The sequence below is a fragment of the Carcharodon carcharias genome, chromosome 16, assembly GCF_017639515.1.
Source record: "Carcharodon carcharias isolate sCarCar2 chromosome 16, sCarCar2.pri, whole genome shotgun sequence".
NCBI classification, from domain to species: Eukaryota; Metazoa; Chordata; class Chondrichthyes; order Lamniformes; family Lamnidae; genus Carcharodon; species Carcharodon carcharias.
The window spans coordinates 116,380,026-116,403,261 of record NC_054482.1 but is presented as its reverse complement, the minus strand read 5'-3'; the positions used below and the strand labels follow the sequence as shown (position 1 = coordinate 116,403,261).

Below are 23,236 nucleotides of genomic sequence, written 5' to 3'. Positions count from 1 at the left end.
AAGGGGTATCTTAAATAATGAGAGAGGAGGAGAGGCAGAGATGTTTAGGGAGGGAATTTCAGAGTTTGAAGCCTAGTGTCCCAGCAAGTAGACAACCCTGTCCCAGCCCTGAAACCTCCCCAGGAGGTTGGTCACGGAAATATAGTCAGGGATAATTATAACAGAGAATGTGGTGCTCTATACACAGGGTGTGATTGAGGTGAATAGTATAGATACATTTAAGGGAAACCAGGATAAGTTAATGAGGGAGAAGTGAATAGAGGTTTAAGTTGATAGGGTTTGATGAGGAAGTTTGAGAGGAGACTCAAGTGGAGCATAAGCACCAGCATGGATCTGATGGGCCGAATGGCCTGTTTCTCTGCTGGTGTCTACTCTGAGTCACCAGTTTCAGCCGTGGGTTTTTGTGTGATCGAACAGGCCGATTCTCAATCTGCAGATCTTTGGACACAAGAGGCAGGACATCCATGAGGTATTGGGATCCGGAGTGCAGGATTTGCTTCCCTTCCTTTCGTTCTCTGCCACTGCTCTGCCTCACCTCACCATTCAGACGTTGGGACTCAAAACCTGATGTCGCTTGATGGACAAGTTGTTGCCATTCTAAACAATTGGTAGCAAGCTCCTCCCAGCTGTTAAAGTCAATGCCACTGTGCCTGATGGAGAGTTTCAGAGTATCTTTGAAGCGTTTCCTTTGACCTCCCCTGGAATGCTGACCATTTGAGAGTTGAGAAAACAGGACCTGGTCGGGGAGATGGTTTTCAGTCATCCAGGCACAGTGTCCAATCCCTCAAAGTTCATTTTGCAAGAGTTTTACTTGTAGTGCTGCCGTCAAGACAGGCATTAGTGTTTGCTCGAATGTCCCTTGATTGGATTTGATTAAATCCGGAGGATGTGGTGGAGACATTGCTGACGGAATTTCTCTATCGGCTTTATGTGCCGCTGATACACACACCAGGTCTCCCTGCAGTACAGGAGTGTGGTGACAACAACTGCTCAGTACACTAGGGCTTTTGTTAACTTGCAGGGGCCTTTGTTGTCAAACACTCGCTGTCGAAGTTTGTAGAAGGCTGAGCTGGTGCAGCTGATCGGGTGTTGAGTCTCCTCGTCAATGGGGGTCTTTTGAGAGAGGTGGATGTCGAGGTTTGGGAAGTGTTCAACATATTCCAGAGTCTCTCCTTCAACATATATGGGAGGTGGAATATTTGGCTGACCAGGTCTGGGTTGATGTGAGTTTTGTTTTGGCAACGTTTCCAAGGACAAGCCAAGTCTCTTGTATGTAAAATCGAAGAGACCGAGAGTGGCTTGTAAATCTGGTGCAGAGTGGGAAACGACACTGCTATCATCAGCTACCTGTAGATCATGTAGGTCTATGGTGGTCAGTTTAGTTTGGCACAGAGGCAACTGAGGTGAAAGGGTTTTGCGGCTGGATGGTATTTCCCATGGGGAGCTCCTTGCCCCTGATAGGGCCACCCATGGCAGCAAGGATGGGGGTCTGTGCCGAGGTGCTGTCCGAAAGGTCCTCAAAGGCAGGACAAGCGAAGGAAGACTGTGCATTTTACTGGCTGTGCGGGTGGAAGAAGCAGCGACAAGGTGGTCCCAGTCATCGTGGCTCGACATGTCACCCAAATCTGATCACCAACCTGTCAAGATTCTGTGCGCAATGACGGTGCCTTAAGGTCCCCACATTAAACAGAGAAGCACAGGCTTCTACCAGGGCCCATTTGCCAAATCCTGTGCTGACGGAGAATTGGCGCCAGATACAGGGCAGTGAGCCTGGGAGCCCTTCTCCATGGATAACCACCTTGATGCGATCGAGGGGATAGGGCACAGTGCTGCATCCCTGTCCTACATAATTATATTTTTTGTAGCTATTTCCATAGCTTTAACATAATGTTAAACATTGCTCAAGCACCTGATGTCTGCCACGAGTTGTTAAATTTTCCTGATCTTCGGTTGTTCATTAGATTATCACATTGCTCTGCTTTTGGGCAAATGGATTTGAAGATTGTTGGGAAGAAGGGTTCTGTAATTAGAGCTTCATTCTGACAATCTTGTTACCATGTCCCTGTGAGTATGGTGACTGACTGTCTTTGACTGCACCAAACTCACCCTGAAGGTAAACAAACCTTCGCTCTACGCACTTCAAGTCGTACCCTTCGGCAATAGCATTGCGCATTTTCAGGAACTTGCTGATAATTTAACCTGACAGGGTCAAGCCTCAAACTCCACACCTGTGTTCAGTAGTAATTTTGTGACTCCCTCCCTCCTACATTAGCACGTAGGATATAATTGTATGTATGGTGTTTACTGTGCCTCGTACAGCTTTGGCAATTTAGTTCTGTCTGCGCTGAAAATAACAGCACATTTGACTAAAATAGCTTTCCTGTTGCTGGGTGGTGCCCCTGATAGAAGCTGGCAGTCAAGCTTCACTCAATTTCAGAATGAAACATTAAACTGAGGCTTTGTCTAGCCTCTCCGCTGGTGCTAAAAGATCCTGTGGCAACTATTTTGAAGAAGATTAGGGGACTTCTCCCCGGCGTTCTGGAGCCAATATCATCCCTAACTGAGCGACTGAGAAAAACGGATGATCTGGCCATTATCACATTGCTCTTTGTGGGATCTTGCTGTGCATGAATTGGCTGCTGATTTTTGCCTACATTACAACAATGGCAGCAATTCAAATGTACTTCATTGGCTGCGAAATGCTCAAGGATGTCCTGAGGATGAGAAAGGTGCTATATAAATAGAAGCTAAGTGGTCCCAAAGAGACCTCTGGGGTTGACCAGTTCCAACACTTGTCTAATCCAAGCAAAACATTCCCTCTTGTATCATCCACATGAATTCTTGTGACCAACCTCCTGTTCTATAGTTCACAGAATCACAGAATTGTTACAGCACAGAAGGAGGCCATTCAGCCCAGCGCTCTAGTATCTACTTCATTACTTTGATGTTTAGTGTGAGGTTCAGTAGAATGTATGGTTAAACTATATTAGTATGCAGTTTAAAACAAAAACAAAAATACCTAGAAAAACTCAGCATCTCCGTAGAGGAACACAGTTAACGTTTCGAGTCCATATGACTCTTCATCAGAACTAAGGAAATAGAGAAATGAGGTGAAATGTAAGCTGGTAGAAGGGGGTGGGATGGGTAGAGCTGGATAGAGGTCAGACGGACTCAAGACGTTAACTGTGTTCCTCTCCTCAGTTGCTGTCAGACCCACTGAGTTTTTCCAGGTATTTTTGTTTTTGTTTCAGATTTCCAGCATCCGCAGTATTTCGCTTTTATCTTAGTGTGCAGGTTACTAGACTGGACGTATAAGTTAAAACAAAAACAGAATTACCTGGAAAAACTCAGCAGGTCTGGCAGCATCGGCGGAGAAGAAAAGAGTTGACATTTCGAGTCCTCATGACCCTTCAACATAAGGACTCGAAACGTCAACTCTTTTCTTCTCCGCCGATGCTGCCAGACCTGCTGAGTTTTTCCAGGTAATTCTGTTTTTGTTTTGGATTTCCAGCATCCGCAGTTTTTTGTTTTTTATCTATGGACGGAAAAGTTACTTGGTTCTTAAAGTACTGGGCTTAGTTTTTACTTTAGGGTTCTGTTTGTGAACAATAGTTAAGCAAACTACTTTTTGTTAAAACATGGTTCACCAGACTATGCTGTTCTATGAATGCTCAGCTGTTTAGTCACATTGTACACTTGTTAAATGTTGTGATTCAATATGCATGTATTTCCATTGCTATTCAGTTGAGTAGATTCTGTAGTCTCTGTCTCTAGTTAGAATCATAGAATCATGTAGTACAGAAGGAGGCCATTCAGTCCATAATTTCTGTGCAATCTCATTGAAATTGTTATCCAATTAAATCCGCTGCCCTGCTCTTGCCCCATGGCCCTGTAATTAAAGTATATAATAGGGGCTATACACAGGAGAGTTGTTACAGTTCTTTTGAAGGCTTTAATTGAATGCTTTTACGATGAGGATGTGAATTACTTTCAAGTAGTGAGAGATGCTGTAGATTAAAAATGGCATCAGTAATGAGGCATTATCTAGAAGATTAAGGGGGGTGGAGTATAATTGAGGTGTTTAAAATGATCAAAGCAGTTAATGGTTTCTCTCTATCTCCCTTATTTGTCCTGGCGAGGGAGCCCAGAATAAAGAGGCAAAACTTTAAAATGCGAGTCAGGCTGTTCAGGGGTGATGTCAGGAAGCACTTCTACACATGAAGGGGAATGGGAATCTGGAACTCTCTCCCCCAAAAATCTGTTTAAGCTGAGGGTCAATCGAAAATTTCAAGACTGAATGAATAGACTTTCGGTGGTTAGGGGTATTAAGCAATACAGAGGCAAGATGGGTTGCTGGAGTTAAAATAATGATCAGACATGATTGAATAGAATGGCAGAACAAGCTCAAGGGGCTGAATGGCCTCTTCCTGTTCCTATTTCCTAGCTTTTTAGGCCAGTTGCAGTGGAAAATGTTAATCTTGTCTGGGCATTGGGTGTAGGGTTGAAGCTAATCCTTGAAAGTGTATCTTATTTATTTGAATAATGGTGACTAGCTCTGGGAAGCAGAAGTAGTTACCACTTGATTTGTAAGGAAAGCAACCATCCATGTCCAACTACAAAACTCAGAAGAGCAATGAACAGCTTTTTATAAAAAGCTTAAACCACACCCCACCCCTAAAGAAACGTTGTCAACCAAAAACAATACACATCTGATAAACAATCCTGAATTAATGTATATTTATCTTGTGTTGTTAATGTAGCCAAATACTACAGGCCACTTCATAGGAACCATTATCAAACAGAATTTGACACACATAAGGAGATATTAGGAATGGTGACCAGAATCTTGGCCAAAGAATTAAGTTTTAAGGAGTGTCGTAAAGGAGGAGAAAGAGGTAGAAAGGTTTAGGCAGAGAATTGCAGAGCCTAAGGCCCACAAGAAGATGCCAAATAAAATAACCCTTTATTCTTTCATGGAATGTGGGCATCGCTGGCAAGGCCAGCATTTGTTGCCCATCCCTAGTTGCCCCTGAACTGAGCAGTTTGCTTGGCCATTTCAGAGGGGCAGTTAAGAGTCAACCACATTGCTGTGAGTCTGGAGTCACATGTAGACCAGACCAGGTAAGGATGGCAGATTTCCTTCCCTAAAGGGCATTAGAGAACCAGATGGGTTTTTACAACAATTGCTGATAGTTTCGTGATCAACATTACTGAGACTAGCTTTATATCCCAGATTTATTAACTGAACCCATGTCTGGGTTACTAGTCCAGCGACAATACCACTAAGCCACCGTCTGCCCTTATTTTATTCACTTAAAGTGGTCACAAGGACAGAATCCTGAAATGATCTCTCAAACATTTTTTGGCAATTTTTTTTATGAGGTGTTGATGATACCTATAAAAATCTAGTTTCATCCTTCAGTTGATGACTCATGGACTGATGGTGCTCCCAGTATAGAAGGAAGCTCTGCTCCCAGGGTGGAGAGCATTTGACACTTCATCTGATGTGGTGCAGCTGCTGCCCTGGACCATCTTTCATCAGCTTTCCAGCGTCAGTCCAGGACTGTATCAGTTTCCTGGCATAAAAAGAGCCACTAAGATGGGGTTTAATGCAACAGACGATAAACGAACAAGGAACTAGAAGCAGATCCTTTAGGACAGAACAGTATCCCCCACACCCCGATCAACTGTTGCCCAGGGTGTCCCACCTACCCAAGGAAGAACCTGCATTTAGATATCATCTTTAACATAATAAAATGTCCCCAGTTGCTTCACAGGACTGATTTATCAAGCAAAACCCAACACTGAGGCATATAATGAGATATTAGGCCAGGCAACCAGGAGCTTAGAGAAAGAGGTAGCTTTAATCAAAGAGAGGAAAGACTTGCATTTATATGGTGCCTTTCAGAACTCATGATGTCCCAAAGTGCTTCAGAGCCAATGAAATGGGTTTGAAGTGTAGCCACTAATGCAGGAAGTGTAGCCTGGGTAACCACAGGCCCTTACATCTTACCTCAATAACTAGCACAAAATCAAACCATCATTGCCAAGTATATGCTTTTGTAGCAGTCAATTTGCTCGCAGCAAGCTTCCACACGCAGCAATGTGATAATAAGCAGATCATCTGATTTTTGTGATGCTGATGGAGGAATAAATATTGGCAAGGCACTGGGAAGAAACTCCTCTACTGCTCTTCAAAATAGTGCCATGGAATCTTTTAAGTCCACCTGAGAGGGCAAACATGGTCTTGGGTTAGAAAGACAGCACCTCAGACAGTACAGCACTCCCTCAGTGTTACACTGGAGTGCCAGCCTTGCTTTTTGTACTTGAGTCTTGGAGTGGGACTTGAACCCACAACCCTCTGACTCAAAAGTGAGACTGTTACCCACAGAGCCAAGGCTAAAAGAGAGGCAGAGCGTTTTAGCGAAGGGAACTCCAGAGCGTAGAGCTCAGGCAGCTGAAGGCACAGCTGCCATTGGTGGAGCATTGAAGTCAGGGATGCAGAAGAGGCCAGATTTGGTGGAGCGCAGATATCTCGGGGCATTCTGGGCTGGAGGAGGTCACAGAGGAAACATGGGCTGGATATGCTAAATGCCTGATCCAAAAGCATATACTTGGCAATGATGGTTTGTTTTTGTGCTAGTTACTGAGGTAAGATGTAAGGGCCTGTGGTTACCCAGGCTTGATTTATTACCTTCCTTGAAAATAGGTACCAAGCTCTTTGGTTTGTCATCATGGATGACATGATGACTATGAACACTTTGCTCCAGATCTTACTTAACGCTAAAATAAAAACAAAATACTGCAGAAGCTGGAAATATGAAATAAAAACACGAAATGCTGCAAAAACTCAGCAGGTCTGGCAGCATCTGTGGAGGGAGAAACAGAGTTAACCTTTCAAGTCCGTATGACTCTTCTTCAGAGCTAAAGAGAAGTAGAAATGTGATGGAATTTATACTGCTTAAGAGGGGATAGAGCAGATGGAGCAAGATAGAAGGTCAGGGATAGGCGGGAGCTAAGGAGAAATTTGACAAAGATCTCATGGACACAGGACGACGGAGGGTTAATGGTGGTGTTAAAGACTAAAGAAGGTGCTGATAGTGGCATAAAGCTAAGAGCAGAATGTGTTAATAGCAGAACAGGGGTCAGTGCTCTGTGAAAGCAAAATATAAGAACAAATGACAGATGGCCCTGTGGGGAGGGGGTGGGGAGGGATTGGGGAAAAAAACAGGAAAATAAATAAAAGTTAAAAAAAAGTACGTGGAACGTTCCTTGTTCCAGACTAATGACTGTATCCACTTCATGCTCCCATCTGAAATTGGAAAAATTGATCAAATTTGCTTCCAATTTCTACCTCTCACCTTCACATGGTCCATCTTGGACAATTCCCTTCCCTTCCTTGACCTCTCTGTCTCCATTTCTGGTGATAGACTGTCCACCAATATCCATTACAAGCCTACCGACTCCCACAGCTATCTCAATTACAGCTCCCCACACCCCGCTTCCTGTAAGGACTTCACCCCATTCTCTCAGTTCATCCATCTCCATTGCATGTGTTCTGATGATGCTACCTTCCAAAATGGCACTTCTGACATGTCTTCCTTTGTCCTGACCCGAGCTTTCCTCTCCACTGTGGTTGACAGGGCCCTCAACCGTGTCTGACCCTCTTCCTGCACCTCATCCCTCACCCCTTCCCCTCCCTCCCAGAGCCATGAAAGGTTTCCGTTGTCCCCGCTTTTCACCCCACCAGCGGACGCATTCAAAGGATCATCTTGTGTCACTTCCGCCAACTCCAACCTGATGCCACCACCAAACACATCTTCCTCTACCCACCAACCCGCACCCCCCCTCCCCCCCCTCCCCCACCGCCCTCTGTCAGCATTCCATAGGGACTATTCCTCTGTGACACTCTGGTCAATTCCTCCATCACTTCCCAACTCCTTATCCCTTTCCCATGGCACCTTCCCATGCAATTGCAGAAAGCACGACACCTGCCCCTTTACCTCCTCTCTCCTTGCTGTCCAAGGCCTTCTTTCAGGTGATGCTGTACTTCATTTGCACCTCCTTCAATTTGGTCTACTGCATTCACTGCTCCCAATGCGGTCTCCTCTATGTTGGAGAGACCAAACGCAGACTGGGTGACCGCTTTGTGGAACACCTTCAGTCTGTCTGCAAGCATGACCCAGACCTCCCTGTCGCTTGCCATTTCAACACACCACCCTGCTCTCATGCCCACATGTCCGTCCTTGGCCTGCTGCATTGTTCCAGTGAAGCTCAATGCAAACTGGAGGAACAGCACCTCATCTTCCGACTAGGCACTTTACAGCCTTCCAGACTGAATATTGAGTTCAACAACTTCAGACCAGGGACTCTCTCCTCCATCCTTACCCCTTTTATAATCCAATTATTTATTTATTTTTTATTTATTTATTTTTATATTTTCCCTCAACAACCACCACCTCCCCCCATCCCCCCACAGGGCCATCTCTCACTTTCACAGTAACTCCGAAGAGGTCATACAAGCTCGAAAGATTAACTCTGTTCCTCTCTCCACAGATGCTGCCCGACCTGCTGAGTTTTTCCAGTGTTTTCTCTTTTTATTTATTACTTAACACTTTCCAAGTGAAGAGGAGCCATTTGTTAAAAAAGGTGTTTATATCCGAAAGAGAAAGCTAGATAAAAGACAAAAAAAAAATCTATTATTATCATAGAACAAAAAGGTTACTAAAAAGCATATTGATGACCCTGAAAAGGATGAAGCAAGTGAATTGTTATTACTTGCCACAGTAAAATGTTTCATTTGTGGAAATATTCACTGAGAGAAACCAGTTGGTATTATGATGTCCGTCATAGGAGATTCTGCTGCTTATTTAATAGCTTCAGCATCACTTGTGTGGACATTCCAGATAAGCTTAAGTGCTTAAAACCAATAAATCCCTTGGGACAGGCCAGTTTGTTGTCACAGGGCACCACATTGCATCTGCAGTTAGTTAGACTTAACCCCTTTGTCATCCAACTCAAAATATTTGTGCCCACAAAATTGTAGGAAGTGTGAGCTGTAAACGTTTCAATGAGGTCAAAAGGGCATTTTGGACCGGAATAGTGAGAACAACCAATCAGATGGAAGAGATGTGAAATGAACATTGCAATGAACAGGAAGTGCAAACTAGAGTGGGTGAATTCGATGGCAAATCAGGTACAAAAAGTGAAATAAAGAGAGGGAAAGAAAGATTAGATTGAGAGAGAGAGAGAGAGAGAAAAGGGACGGAATGGAAAAGCAAATAAATAATATTTTTAAATTTTAAAATGTGACATTTTTTAAAATCTCCCCAAAAAATTTGCAGCCCAAAGAAATGACACTCCCCACAGGTAATAGTAAATTTTCGGTGCCAGATAGGCTGATTGGCAGCTGTTAACAATTGTCATGTCATTAAAAGAGTGCTCGTGCTGCTAATTACTAAATATCTGTGGTGAGTTTGGTTCAAATCTATGGCGACAGCCACAGCGAGTCAGACCATTTGGTGTAGGTCAGCGGTGAGGCAGGCAGTGAAGTGCTGCTTTCACAAGGGTAACAGAGTGCAGCATAATTCAGACAACAAATTTTGGAGATTCACACTTAGCCATGATATTTATATCCTCCTACCCACAGCTACTGGCTACAGAAATAACAAAATAACGGCAAGCACCAGTCACCTCACCCTCGTGCTGACATCAAATTCTGGCCCATTATTTTGGAGCCACCGGTATTCTTCCCAGTGCTTTTCCTCAACTTTCTGCTCATTAGGTCTTGTAAAGGTTACCTTTTGACATTTCATCTCGGATTCGAAGTTACTGATTGAAAGGAGCTGTGGCCGACAGCAGGGACACCAGGGAGTAAAGTAGTAATAGTGTATGAGGGGAATTGGGAAGAAGAGGAATAATTGGGATGTGATGGAATTTAGGTTTCAATCAGAAACCAAGAGATGGCTGGAGATGGGGTCAACCTTAAGGGTAAAATAAAACGGATGTGACTTTGGGAGGCAGCATTCCATTCCTTAAAATGACAGCCATATTTGTTAAGGCGAGCTCCTGGATTTGTCTAAGGATTTGTTGCTCATTATAGTGACTTAAAGCAACTGTTTCCACTTGTCAGCTGAGAACAAGGGGACAATGCCCAATTACAAGATAACCCGTGACAGATCAAATGAAGCATTTGGGAGTTTTTTTTTAACACTGAGCGTGGCGTGAATGTGGCTTAGACCAAAATAAGAACATGCTGCAGTATTAAAATGCCTTTCTGTTGCTCTATCATCTAACAATAGACTCCCAGCCCCTTTTTGCACGGGGGGCAGAGAACCAGCTGTTTTGCAGTGTGCTTAACTCATCCCATAATCAATGTGACTCGTGTGCATAATCGTGATGGATTATGGAGCAATTTGAGCGATTTTGGAAACATCTGATTTCAGGGGGCCCCGGGGAACAGAGTAAATAGGGACTGAAAGTGGTGATCAGCTGCACAGAAGGCAGACAGTTGGAAACCATGAACAACTTAGGATAACTTTTCCGTCTCCACCTCCAACGTAAAAACTATGTATTTAAGCTAATTAACAAAAAAAAAAATGCCAGGGGAGGAGACGAGGAGAATTTTTTTTTAAACAGTGCTTTGTTATGATCTGAACAAGAAACATTTGAGGAAAAATCAGAGCCATGTGGAAAGAGCAGAGGGAATTGGATAGCTCTTTAATGGATCCAGCACAGAAATGATGGGATGAATGGCCTCCTTCGGTATTGTATGATTTCATATCCCTGCCTATCTAGATATGTAAATGTCTCTGTGTGTGTTTATAAATGAAAGGTTTGGCCTGTGATGCAGTATGAAACAGAAGTTCATGAGCAGACGGCGCTCGAGATACATTGAGACGGATTGGCAAGTTTTAGATGGCACAGGAGTTACTATTCGAGGATGGTTAAAGGCAATCTTCCCTCCCTCTGGAAATGATTAGAATGGATATATTTTCCAGCATGTTGACTTTAATTTGTAAAGGACTTGTGTCAGTGTTAATCTAACACAATATCTCCCACTAAATTAGTATAATAATCGCCTCAAATAATGTGTGGTATTACATAAACCCGGCATGCAATTAGGAAGGCACATGGTATGTTAGCTTTTCCTGCAAACAATTTGGAGAATAACTGTAAGAAACTTTAATCAAATTATATGGGGCATTGGTGAGACCACACCTGGAATGCTGTTTTGGTCTCTTTACCTAAGGAAGGGCATTCTCTCCCGAGAGAGAGTGCAATGAAGGTTCACTAGACTGGTTCCTGGGATGAGAGGATTGTCCTCTGAGAAAAGATTGTGTGGGCTAATCCTATATTCCCTGCAGTTTAGGGAAGAATGTGCTGACCTAATTGAAAAATGTAAAATTCTTAAGGGGCTTGACAAGGTAGATGCTGAGAAGCTCTGGGGAGTCTAGAACTGGGGGCACAGTTTCAGAGTAAGGGATCGATCATTTAGGACTCATCTGAAGAGTGATTTTTTTTTCACTCAGACAGCTGTAAATCTTTGGAATTCTCTACCCCAGAGAGTTGTGGATGCTCAGTGGTTGAATATATTCAAGACAGAGACTGAAAGAATTGAAGGATATTGCAATAGTGCAGGAAGGTTGAGTTTTTATTTATTTATTATTTTTATTATATATTCGTGTGGCTGTTGCTGGCTGGGCCAGCATTTATTGCTTATCCCTAATTGCCCTTGAGAAGTTGGTGGAAAATTGGATGGTTTGCTAGGCCATTTCAGAGTCAACCACATTGCTGTGGGTCAGGAGTCACGTGTAGGCCAGACCAGGTAAGGACAGCAAATTTCCTTCCCTAAAGGACATTAGTGAACCAGATGAGTTTTTATGACAATCAACAATGATCATCATTAGACTTTCAATTCTAAATATTTGTTGAATTCAAATTCCACCATTTGGGTGGGATTCAAACCCGGGTCCCTGGAGCATTACCCTGGGTCTCTAGTAAACTAACCTAGTGACAATACCACTAGACCACCGCCTCCCCCAGTAAAGAATCAGCCATGATCTTATTGAATGGCGGAGCAATCTCAAAATTCCAAACCACCTACTCCTGCACCTATTTCTTATTCCTTATTCTTCTGAATTATGAGCACACTTTCAGGCCTGTGTTCACTGGATTAGCTGAAGGTTCGGATTTTGGGGTCAGTGATGAAGGCTTGGTGTCAGCTGGCTCATTGTACTTATAGCTGCTCACACACTTTTCATGGGCTTTTTGAGCAGCAATTTATGGTTAATTGGAGAGCCATTTCAACTTGGTAACACCTAAGGGCAACAGCATGTCTCCTCAACCAATCAGACTGAAGAATCCTCACTGCGACACACAGAGTTTTAAACAAAGAAGTATAAGCTAGAATATTTAATTCAACATAAACCTGGGAACATAGAGTGAAAAAAGGTGGATAAAGAGATGGGATTTCATGAGAGAGGCAAAAGAGACAAATGAAAAGTAAAAAAAAATCTTTAATGTTTAATTTTTTTATATGTCCAATGATAATTAAATGACAATGATAAATAAAATCTGAAGGAATGAGACTCAGCACTTGTGAAAGTGCCAGAGAGGTTGTTTGACAGTAATCAAGACTTAGTATGCCAAAATTCACTTACACCTGATTGTACAAACCTGAATTGTGATATCTGGGCCATTGTTTATTGTTATACTAGAATGCAATATCTTATTATTTTTCAAGAGTGCCTAAGTACAGATTTTTAAAAATGAAGCAAGTTGAAATATTTACAAGAGAAGTCCTAAAGCAATTCTGTGTTAAATATTAAATATGCAATGGAATAACTGCTCTTGTTTGAGAAATACTATTAGATAATAGTTTCTGGATTGGCAGATGCTGCTTATCTCTGACTTATTCCATGGTGGCCTCACAGTCAATTGGGAGTGAATTTTAAAGCCAGCATCATGTTGTGAGGTCCTGCAAATGAAGGCGTTACATTTTTTAGACTGTTGAGGAGCTGAAGTCGTCTGTTCTGGGAAATCCTAAACACATATTGGCAAGAGCAAAACATGACTCATGAATAGCAGATGATATTGCTTTTGAAATCTTTCAGAAGGGTTTCAAAGAGAATTACATGGTGTTGCAGAGAATTTGCAGCACAGAGACAGGCCAATTGGCCCAACTGCTCCATGCTGGCGTTCATGCTGCACATGAGCCTCCTCCCACCCCTCTTCATCTCACCCCTTCAGCGTATCCTTCTATTCATTTCTCCCTCATGTGTTTAATCACCTTCTCCTCAAATGTATCTATACTATTCACCTCAACCGCTCCCCTGTGTTAGCGAGTTCCACATTCCCATCACTGCCTGGGTAAAGACGTTACTCCTGAATTCCCGATTGGATTTATTGTTGACTATCTTATATTGAGGGCCCTGTGTTTTGGACTCCTCCACAAGTGGAAACATCTTCTCTACATCTATCCTGTCAAACCCCTTTCATAACTTTAACAAGCCTCTATCAGGTCACCTCCTAATCTTCTCTTCTCTGGAGAAAAGAGCCTCAGCCTGTTGAGTTTTTCCTGATAAATTTAATCTCTCAGTTCAGGTAATATCCATGTGAAACTTTTTTGCACTCTTTCCAGTGCCTCAACAACCATTCTATGATGTGGAGATCAGAACTGTTTGCAGTGCTCCATGTGTGGTCTAACAAGTGTTCTAAATTTAACATAATAATTTTTAACAAAATGCTTCTATGTTGTGACATCCTGGATCATTAGGTAAACATTCTCACCACTGGGTCAGAAATCTCTGGTACTGAACCTACTTTCTTCCCTGCTCCATCTTTTACCTCGCAACAACAGACTCCCACACCTCTTGCCATTAGAATTGCCAATTCTGGTTGGACAGATACCAAGGCAAATCTACATGATCAGGCTACCCCACCTCCCCCACATTCCCACTGTTATTCACCCATGAGGGTCCAACTCACAGCAACCATCTTCCATCAACCAATTAGAAAGCAAACAGTCCCTCTTACCTGAATGGATAATTCTTGACCATCCGTCACCAAATGCAGTGATCAGCTGATTTATTCACTTGCCCTATCAGTGCACCTTTTGATTGGCTATGAATTTCATAGCAAGATCCAATCAATTACAATGTTATCTTAAATTGGAATTATATTCATTGAAAATAAAGATGTTTCAATAAAATGTTCTGGAGAGTAATGAGAAGGTGCAACTCACTGCCACATAGAGTGTTTAAGGTGAGTGGCATGGATGTGAATGAATGGATCCTTGATTGGTAAATGGGGGAGAAAGGGATAGAAAGTTTTGCTGTTAGGGTGAGAAAAAAGAAGGATGGGGGGATACTCGTATGGAGTATAAACACTGGCGTGGAATTGTTGGGCTGAATGGTCTGTTATTGTAAAATTCTATGTAAAAAACAATTAATGCTGCATAAGATTGTACAACTCAAAGCAATTTTTTTAAGATGGACTAAACTGAAGTTTATTTCTCTCTAGGAAATCCCTCCTTTTCTTAGTGACGATATGTATGGCTGCTGGAATTGCACAAACCCACACACAAGGTAAGATCCTATTTCCGTTCACATCTCCAGTCCTACTACTTGCATATCTTTAATCAATGATCTCCAAACCGCATGTGGAAATATTGAAGGTTATTCATGTTGTCCACAAAAGTCCTTAAAAAAACTTTTTCCTTCCAATGTGTCAAAGTGTTCATGGATCCTTTGCCTTCATTCTGTTAAACCTTTACCATTATGTGGGCCTTTAGCGTTTATATCAGAAGGCTTCACCATGTTGTTATATTGTTTACACCTCTAGAACCAAGTGGTATCCCAAACTGTTGTGCTGACATGTCTAGAGAAGGTTTGACAGTGGATTGGCTTCAGACTCTTTGCCTCAGAATGGAGTAGAGCAAATTAGACTATAGTCACCTTTTAGCATTTTTTGCCCTGTAAGTTGCTGGAAGGACAATGAGAAAGGGGACGGGATTTACAGGACTGAAGATGTTCTATCTGAATGCACGCAGTATACGAAATAAGGTAAATAAGCTTGTGGTGCAGATTGAAATTGGCAGGTATGATGTAGTGGGCATCACGGAGACATGGCTGCAAGGGGATCAGGACTGGCAGCTAAATATCCAAGGATATACATCCTATCGAAAAGATAGGCAGGTTGGCAGAGGGGGTGGTGTTGCTTTGTTAGTAAGAAATGAAATTAAATCGATAGCAAGAAACGACGTAGGGTCAGGTGATGTAGAATCTGTGTGGGTAGAGTTGAGGAACCGCAAAGGTAAATAAAACCATAATGGGAGTTATGTTCAGGCCTCCAAACAGTAGTAAGGATGTGGGGCACAAGATACACCAGGAGATAGAAAAGGTGTGTAAGAAAGGCAAGGTTACAGTGATCGTGGGGGATGTCAATGTGCAGGTAGACTGGGAAAATCAGGTTGGTAGTGGATCCCAAGAAAAGGAATTTGTGGAATGTCTACGAGATGGCTTTTTGGAGTAGCTTGTGGTGGAGCCACTAGGGAACAGGCAATTCTAGATTTAGTGATGTGTAATGAGGCAGATTTGATAAGGGAGCTTAAGGTGAAGGAACCCTTAGGAGGAAGTGACCATAATATGATGGAATTTACCCTGCAATTTGAGAGGAAAAAGCTGGAATCAGATGTAATGGTATTACAGTTGAATAAAGGCAACTACAGAGGCAAGAGGGAGGAGCTGGCCAGAATTGACTGGGAGATGAGCCTAGCAGGAAAGACAGTGGAACAGCAATGGCAGGAGTTTCTGGGAGTAATTTGGGAGACACAGCAAAAATTCATCTCTAGGAAGAAGAAGCATACTAAAGGGAGGACGAGGCAATCATGGCCTCAAACAAAGGAAATCAGGGACAGCATAAAAGCTAAAGAGAAAGCATACAATGCAGCAAAGAGCAGTGGGAAACCAGGGGATTGGGAAGCCTACAAAGACCAACAGAGGACAACTAAAAAAGAAATAAGGAGGGAGAAGATTAAATATGAGGGTAAACTAGCCAGTAATATAAAAGAAGATTGCAAGAGTTTTTTAGATATATAAAGGTTAAGAGAGAGGCACAAGTGGACATTGGGCCACTGGAAAATGACGCTGGGGAAGTAGTAGTGGGGAACAAAGAAATGGCGGAGGAACTGAATAGGTACTTTGTGTCAGTCTTCACGGTGGAAGACACGAGTAACATCCCCAAAGTTCAAGAGAGTCGGGGGGCAGAGGTGAGTATGGTGGCCATTACCAAGGAGAAGGTGCTAGGAAAACTGAAAGGTCTGAAGGTGGATAAATCACCTGGACCAGATGGATTACAGCCCAGAGTTCTGAAGGAGATAGCTGAAGAGATAGTGGAGGCATTAGTGGCGATCTTTCAGGGATCACTGGAGTCAGGGAGGGTCCCAGAGGACTGGAAAATTGCAAATGTAACCCCTCTGTTTAAGAAGGGAGTGAGGCAAAAGACAGGAAATTACAGGCCAATTAGCCTGACCTCGGTTGTTGGTAAGATTTTAGAGTCCATTATTCAGGATGAGACTTGGAAGTGCATGGTAAAATAGGGCAAAGTCAGCATGGTTTCATCAAGGGGAGGTCATGCCTGACAAATCTGTTCGAATTCTTTGAGGAGGTAACGAGTAGGTTAGACAAAGGAGAGCCAATGGATGTTATCTACTTGGACTTCCAGAAGGCCTTTGACAAGGTGCCGCACAGGAGGCTGCTCAGTAAGATAAGAGCCCATGGTGTTAGAGTCAAGATACTAGGATGGATAGAAAATTGGCTGTCTGGCAGGAGGCAGAGAGTGGGGATAAGTGGGTCCTTCTCAGGATGGCGGCCGGTGACTAGTGGAGTTCCGCAGGGGTCAGTGTTGGGGCCACAACTTTTCACTTTATACATTAATGATCTAGATGAAGGAACTGAGGGCATCCTGGCTAAATTTTCAGATGATACAAAGATAGATAGAGGACAGGTAGTATTGAGGATGCGGGGAGGCTGCAGAAGGATTTGAACAGGTTATGAGAATGGGCAAAGAAGTGGCAGATGGAATACAACGTGGGGAAGTGTGAAGTCATGCACTTTGGTAGGAAGAATAGAGGCATACACTATTTTCTAAATGGGGAGAGAATTCAGAAGTCTGGAGTGCAAAGTGACTTGGGAGTCCGATTCTCTTAAGGTTAACTTGCAGGTTGAGTTGGTAGTTAGGAAGGCAAATGCAATGTTGGCTTTTATTTCCAGAGGACTAGAATATAAAAGCAGGGATGTGCTGCTGAGGCTTTACAAGGCTCTGGTCAGACCACATTTAGAATATTGTGAGCAATTTTGGGCCCCATATCTCAGGAAGGATGTGCTGGCCCTGGAGAGGGTCCAGAGGAGGTTCACGAGAATGATTCCAGGAATGAAAGGCTTAACATATGAGGAACGTTTGAGGACTCTGGGTCTATATTCGATGGAGATTAGAAGGATGAGGGGGGATCTGATTGAAACTTGCAGAATACTGAAAGGCCTGGATAGAGTGGACGTGGGGAAGATGTTTCCATTAGTAGGAGAGTCTAGGACCCGAGGGCACAGCCTCAGAGTAAAGGGAAGACCTTTAGAACAGAGATGAGGAGAAACCTCTTTAGCCAGAGAGTGTTGAATCAATGGAATTCATTGCCACAGAAGGCTGCGGAGGCCAGGTCATTGAGTGTAGACCGAGATAGATAGGTCCTTAATTGGTAAGGAGATCAAAGGTTATGGGGAGAAGGCGAGAGAATAAGGTTGAGAAACTTATCAGCCATGATTGAATGGCGGAGCAGACTCGATGGGCCGAAGGGCCTAATTTCTGCTTCTATGTCTTATGGTCTTATGGTCTAAGGAGAGTGAGTGAGATTAAGGGGCATGTGGACCTCAGTGAAGGATGGGACCAACAGTCTATCTCCTTAAGCAATGAAATTTAAGGATAGAGAAAGAAACAATGGAGAGGAAACAAAGTGAATTAGAATCACATCAGGCCCAGAAAGAGAAATAAAGAGAGGGAAAGAAAGATTGGATTAAGGGAGGTGGGAAAAAAGCATTCAAGTTACAGTAATAAAAAGTGTCTAATTTTAAAATCTTCTTGGGGTAAATTACTATCTTCAGGGTTAAGTTTCAATTCTTCCCTCTCTCGTTCTGTCAGGACTATTCATTAACAGGGTCCTTACGCCATGAAATTGCAGCTTTGATTTTCAGTGGTGAGTTTAATTCCTTTTTATATGTGAATCCAGCAGTACATTGCTACTCACAGATATGGTAAAGGCATATCATGCACTAGTAATGCTGAGCTCCTTTAACTCAGTTATATTCCCAATATAAGTCTGGACACTGTTTTAGTGGGTGAATAAAGAGCACAGAAGAATTCAAGAGCAAAGAAAACAACTCAAAAGGGACATGTTTAGTTTCTTGTTGAAACTACTAACTACTGACGACAAAACAAGAAATCAAACAGAAACGGATGCCTTACAATGACAGTGGTCAGCTTATACAGAGCGATCCTCAGTTCCACTTGAGGCACTGTGTAAACTGATTACTCATACCACAATGGCGATGGTCTCATTTTGAAGAGACAGCAGCTAAAGCTGACAGTGGGGACCTAGAATAATACAATCCCAGAATGATACAGTGCAGAAGGAGGCCATTCAACCCACTGAGCCTGTGTTAACCCTTTGAAAGAGCAATCCAATTAGTGCCACTTCCTTGCTTTTTCTCCATAACCCTGCATTCATCCAATTCCCTTTTGAAAGTTATTTTTGAATCTGCTTCCACTGTCCTTTCAGACAGAGCCCTCCAGATCACAATGACTCACTGTGTAAAAACATTTCTCCGCATCACCCTGGGCTCTTTTGCCAATTATCTAGAATCTGTGGGTGGAATTGTCCCAGATTTGCACTAAGTGTGGTTGCGTGCATGAAAAGTGATGTTTTACCCACCGGCCGCAATGGTAAATTTTCACATCGTATGATCTGCTTCCCGCCTCATTAATTATGTAGCCACAGGAAACACACCGCCTCGCTGGCGGGCAGCCTCTGAATAACCCGCCACACCGTTACCTCACCGCTTCCTCACTCCAGGCACCATACCTAAGCTGCAGCCTCACACACAGTCCTCAATGCTCACAGCCCAGGACTGCTCCAGTGAAGACATGGCCCTGAAAACCAAGAAGAGCTCAGTGACCCATCACTGGAATACCTTTCGGAGGCTTGCCGTGATGTCTTCCACCCCCACGCAGGTTGTAGGAGGTCCAGCAATCTCACCACTCTGGCTTCGGAGGTGATGGGAGAGGTGGTCATTGCCAACGCTGCACAGAAGAGGTTGGCCATTCAGTGCAGAAAGAGGGTGAATGATCTCATCCGTGCCTCCATCTCTCTAAACTCACACACTCACACACCCATCACACATTCACTGGCATCTCACTCACTATCAGCTCAAGGGACATCACCACCCATTCTCACACACACACCCTCACATCTCCATCTGGCCTCATCTCTTCTGGGGACTGCCTCCTCAGCCCTCACCATCTTGAGGCCACTTGCACAGATCAACGTGTGCCCCCCCCACACACACCCTGGGATACCCTCCCTTTCCTGGTACAGCCCCCACCCTGCAGTCTCTTCCCTTGCCTGAGGCCACTTCTCCCCCTTCCCCAAACAAGCCCTCACCCTGCAGCCATTGAAAAGCCGCCCCCCGCCTTACGAGCTGCCCGTGAGCCTCCCGAACAGTGATGCGGTGCTGCCTGTGAATCCTGGCGCTGAGACTGTGAGTGCTGCCAGAAGCAAGGTAGGCAAACAAACCTCGAGGAACTGAGTGAAGTGCAGCTCACCGGGTGCATGTCGCTTATGTACAGTTGTGATACACATCAGCGTGCAATCACACTGACGTGCTGGATGATCCAGCGTGGGGTGAGATACTAAAATATCGAAGCTTGGTTCCCGACATGGGGCAGCGGGAAATGCAGCCCACCACTGACGGGCAGAGTGGACGATTGCAAAGTGGTTTCATGACAGCGTGAAACCAAATTTTTGGCCTGCTCAGCATATTGTCCGAACTGTCGAAGGGTCATGAGGACTCGAAACGTCAACTCTTTTCTTCTCCGCCGATGCTGCCAGACCTGCTGAGTTTTTCCAGGTAATTCTGCTTTTGTTCCTTACTTTTGTATTCTGTTTATAAAGTCAAGAATCAATTAAGCCTTTAAACAGCCTTCGTTACTTGTCTCAGCCACCTTCGATGACTTGCGTATGTCCAGGATCACAGAATGGCTACAGCACAGTGGGAGGCCATTCAGCCCATCGTGCCCCATGCCTGCTCTCTGCAAGAGCAACTCAGCTAGTCCCACACCACAACCACTGTACCAGCATCTGTCTTTAAAATTGCACAGCCTGAGCTATGGGGAGAAAATATCGAAGAGAGGAGAGCTCACCTTGGAGAAAAATGAGACCTGGGTAGTTTTTAATCGAAGATTTCAAGACCATGAGGACTATAGATAAAGTGAAGCCTAACAAACTGTCTGATAGAGCAGTAAACTCTGTAACCCAGAGCTGAAGTTCAGCTCAGGATAGGAAAGGACCACAGACAGTTTTGATGTAATTATTTTGAGCTGATATGTGGAGCTGGGGGGTTTCAGCATATTCAAGATGGAGGCAGATAGTTTTTGACTGAACAAAGATCTTTTGAGGAATTTAGAAGAAAAAAGACTGCATTTATATAGCACTTTTTTCACAATTATCACATAGGAAGTACAAGACAGAAATAGACCATTCAGTCCAACCAAGCCACTTATGCTCCACTCAAGCTTTCTCTCATCTAAATCTATCATCATAACCATCTACTCCCTTCTCCCTTCTCAAATGTTTAATTAACTTCCATTTAAATGCTCAATACTTCTTCAGTTCTCTGCCTGAAGGCAGGTCCTACCCACAGCACCACGTCTTCCGTCATGTGTAGGGTAAGGAGAGAGGTCCTATATCCAGGATGGGGATCCAGCTCCCTGCTGTTGGAACCAATCGGACACATCAGCCATCCAGCCCAGCTGGCTCTCCAGGTAGCTTTTAAACCAATGTTGTTGTGCAGAGCTATGGATAGTGATAGTTGAGGCTCCAGTTTTTTTTCCATCACATGGCTGACCAGAAATCTCTTCTCTTCTCACATGCCTGTCATTGGCGTGTGTTGGAAGGATTTGCAGGATGATACTCAACCTGTTTGGCTATATTACGAACAGCCTTCCCTTAGCCATCAAGTTCTGGTGTGGGAATCAAACCCAGAGCATCTGGCTCAGAAGCAGGGACACTATCCTCTGCACCATGAGACCTCGGCATCTATACTATTCACTTCAAACACTCCTTGTAGTAGCGAGTTCCACATTTTTACTTCTCACAAGCTAAAGAGGTTTCTTCTGAATTTCCTATTGGATTTCTTGGTGACTACCTTATATTGATGGTCTCTAGTTCTGCCCTTCCCTACATTCTCTCTGTATCCACTCTATCAAAACCTTTGCTAATTTTAAAGACCTGGTATTATTAGTGACTGTCTTAGTTTTATAGTCCTTGGATCTGGTCTCTCCTGCAAGTGGAAACCTATCAAACCCTTTCATAAAGATCTCTATCAGAACATTCCCTGAGCCTCCCCTTTTCTAGAGAAAGGTGCTACAGCTTGTTTAGTCTTCGCCCTGTGAGGGTAAACTGCAGCATTGGAATGTCCATACCCATGAAACATAACCTCAGGTGGCAGACTGGGGATCCCACACTGCAAAAAATGCCCCTGTTGCTAACTTCACTGTCGCTGGGTCAAAATCCTGGAACTCCCTCCCTAACAGCACTGTGGGTGTACCTACACCACATGGACAGCAGCGGTTCAAGAAAGCAGCTCACCACCTTCTCAAGGGCAAATAGGACTGGGCAATAAATGCTGGGCCCAGCCAGCGAAGCCCACATCACATAAATGAACAAAAGAAAGAGACTTTTCTTTTCAAGCATTTCCAATATCACTGGAGAGATTGCTGGAAAAGATTCTTGCACAGAGAGACCTTTTCCCCAATGAGGTTGTTACTGTTACATTCACAATGGTTATGTTCTATATTAAATTCAGTTCAAAGTTACACGGAAAAACTCAGGGCGTTTGAAGGGTTAGGATTAGGATTACATTGCAGGAAGAGCAGCTCAGAAGTTGATATCAAAGAACACAGAACAGCTGTGGATTTGAAGCTGACCTGCCTGTTTGAGAACAAAGGATTATTTGAGACATAGGGTGGGATGTTCTGCACCTGCCCGCCACCGGAATCTTCCGGTCCTTCCGCAAGTCAATGGATTCTCTGGCTGGGACACCGTTTTGCCCGCGACAGTCTACATCCAGACTGATCCAACTGAAGAGCAAGATTTTTCAAACGATAAAATGCTTATCCATTAATTTTAAGTGGCACCAGATGGTGTTTCAATAAATTATTTGACTTCCAATTGGGAGTCAGCGAACAAGCCAAGATTCAGAATACTCATAGGCTCAACTGACTTAACACTTCATTGATACAAAAATACCTGGAAAAACTCAGCAGGTCTGGCAGCATCTGCGGAAGGGAGCACAGTTAACGTTTCCAGTCCGCATGACTCTTCAACAGAATGTTAACTGTGCTCCCTTCCGCAGATGCTGCCAGACCTGCTGAGTTTTTCCGGTTATTTTTGTATTTTTGTTTTCGATTTCCAGCCTCTGCAGTTTTTTGCTTTTATCTTAACACTTCATTGAATTGGGATTCAGATTTCCACCAGTGTCCGCTGTAGATCATTGCGTAGCGATCTTGTCTCTGAGGTTAGAAGGTTTTGGGTTCAACTCCCGCTGCAAGACTGGAGTACAAAAATCAAAGCTGATGCTCCAGCACCAAGTTGCAGGGAGTGCTGCACTGTCAGTGGTACTGTCTTTTGAATGAGATGTTACACTGAAGCCTCATCTGCTCGCTCAGGTGGTTGTAAAAGGTCCAATGGCACTATCTCAAAGAAGAGCAGGGGAGTTGTCCCTCAGTTAACATTATGAAGACAAATTTTCTGGTCATTATCACAATTGCTGTTTGTGGGAGGTCACCTTGTGTATAATTGGCTGCTGTGTTTTCTGTATTGCAGCAGTGACAGTATATCATTGGCTGTAATAAGCTTTTGGAATGTTCTGAGGCCATGAACATTTCTATGGACGTACCTTGTTTAATA

General features: G+C 43.7%; 1 protein-coding gene across 1 annotated transcript in view; it reads left to right on the top strand.

Moving 5' to 3' along the window:
- Nucleotides 1-23,236, top strand: part of LOC121289422 (collagen alpha-1(XXIV) chain) — a 615,168-nt gene that overhangs the window by 17,309 nt on the left and 574,623 nt on the right. The window contains exon 2 of the mRNA XM_041208885.1: nucleotides 14,524-14,588. Within this exon, the coding sequence (XP_041064819.1) occupies nucleotides 14,524-14,588 (65 nt within the window). The remainder of the gene's footprint in view (nucleotides 1-14,523; nucleotides 14,589-23,236) is intronic.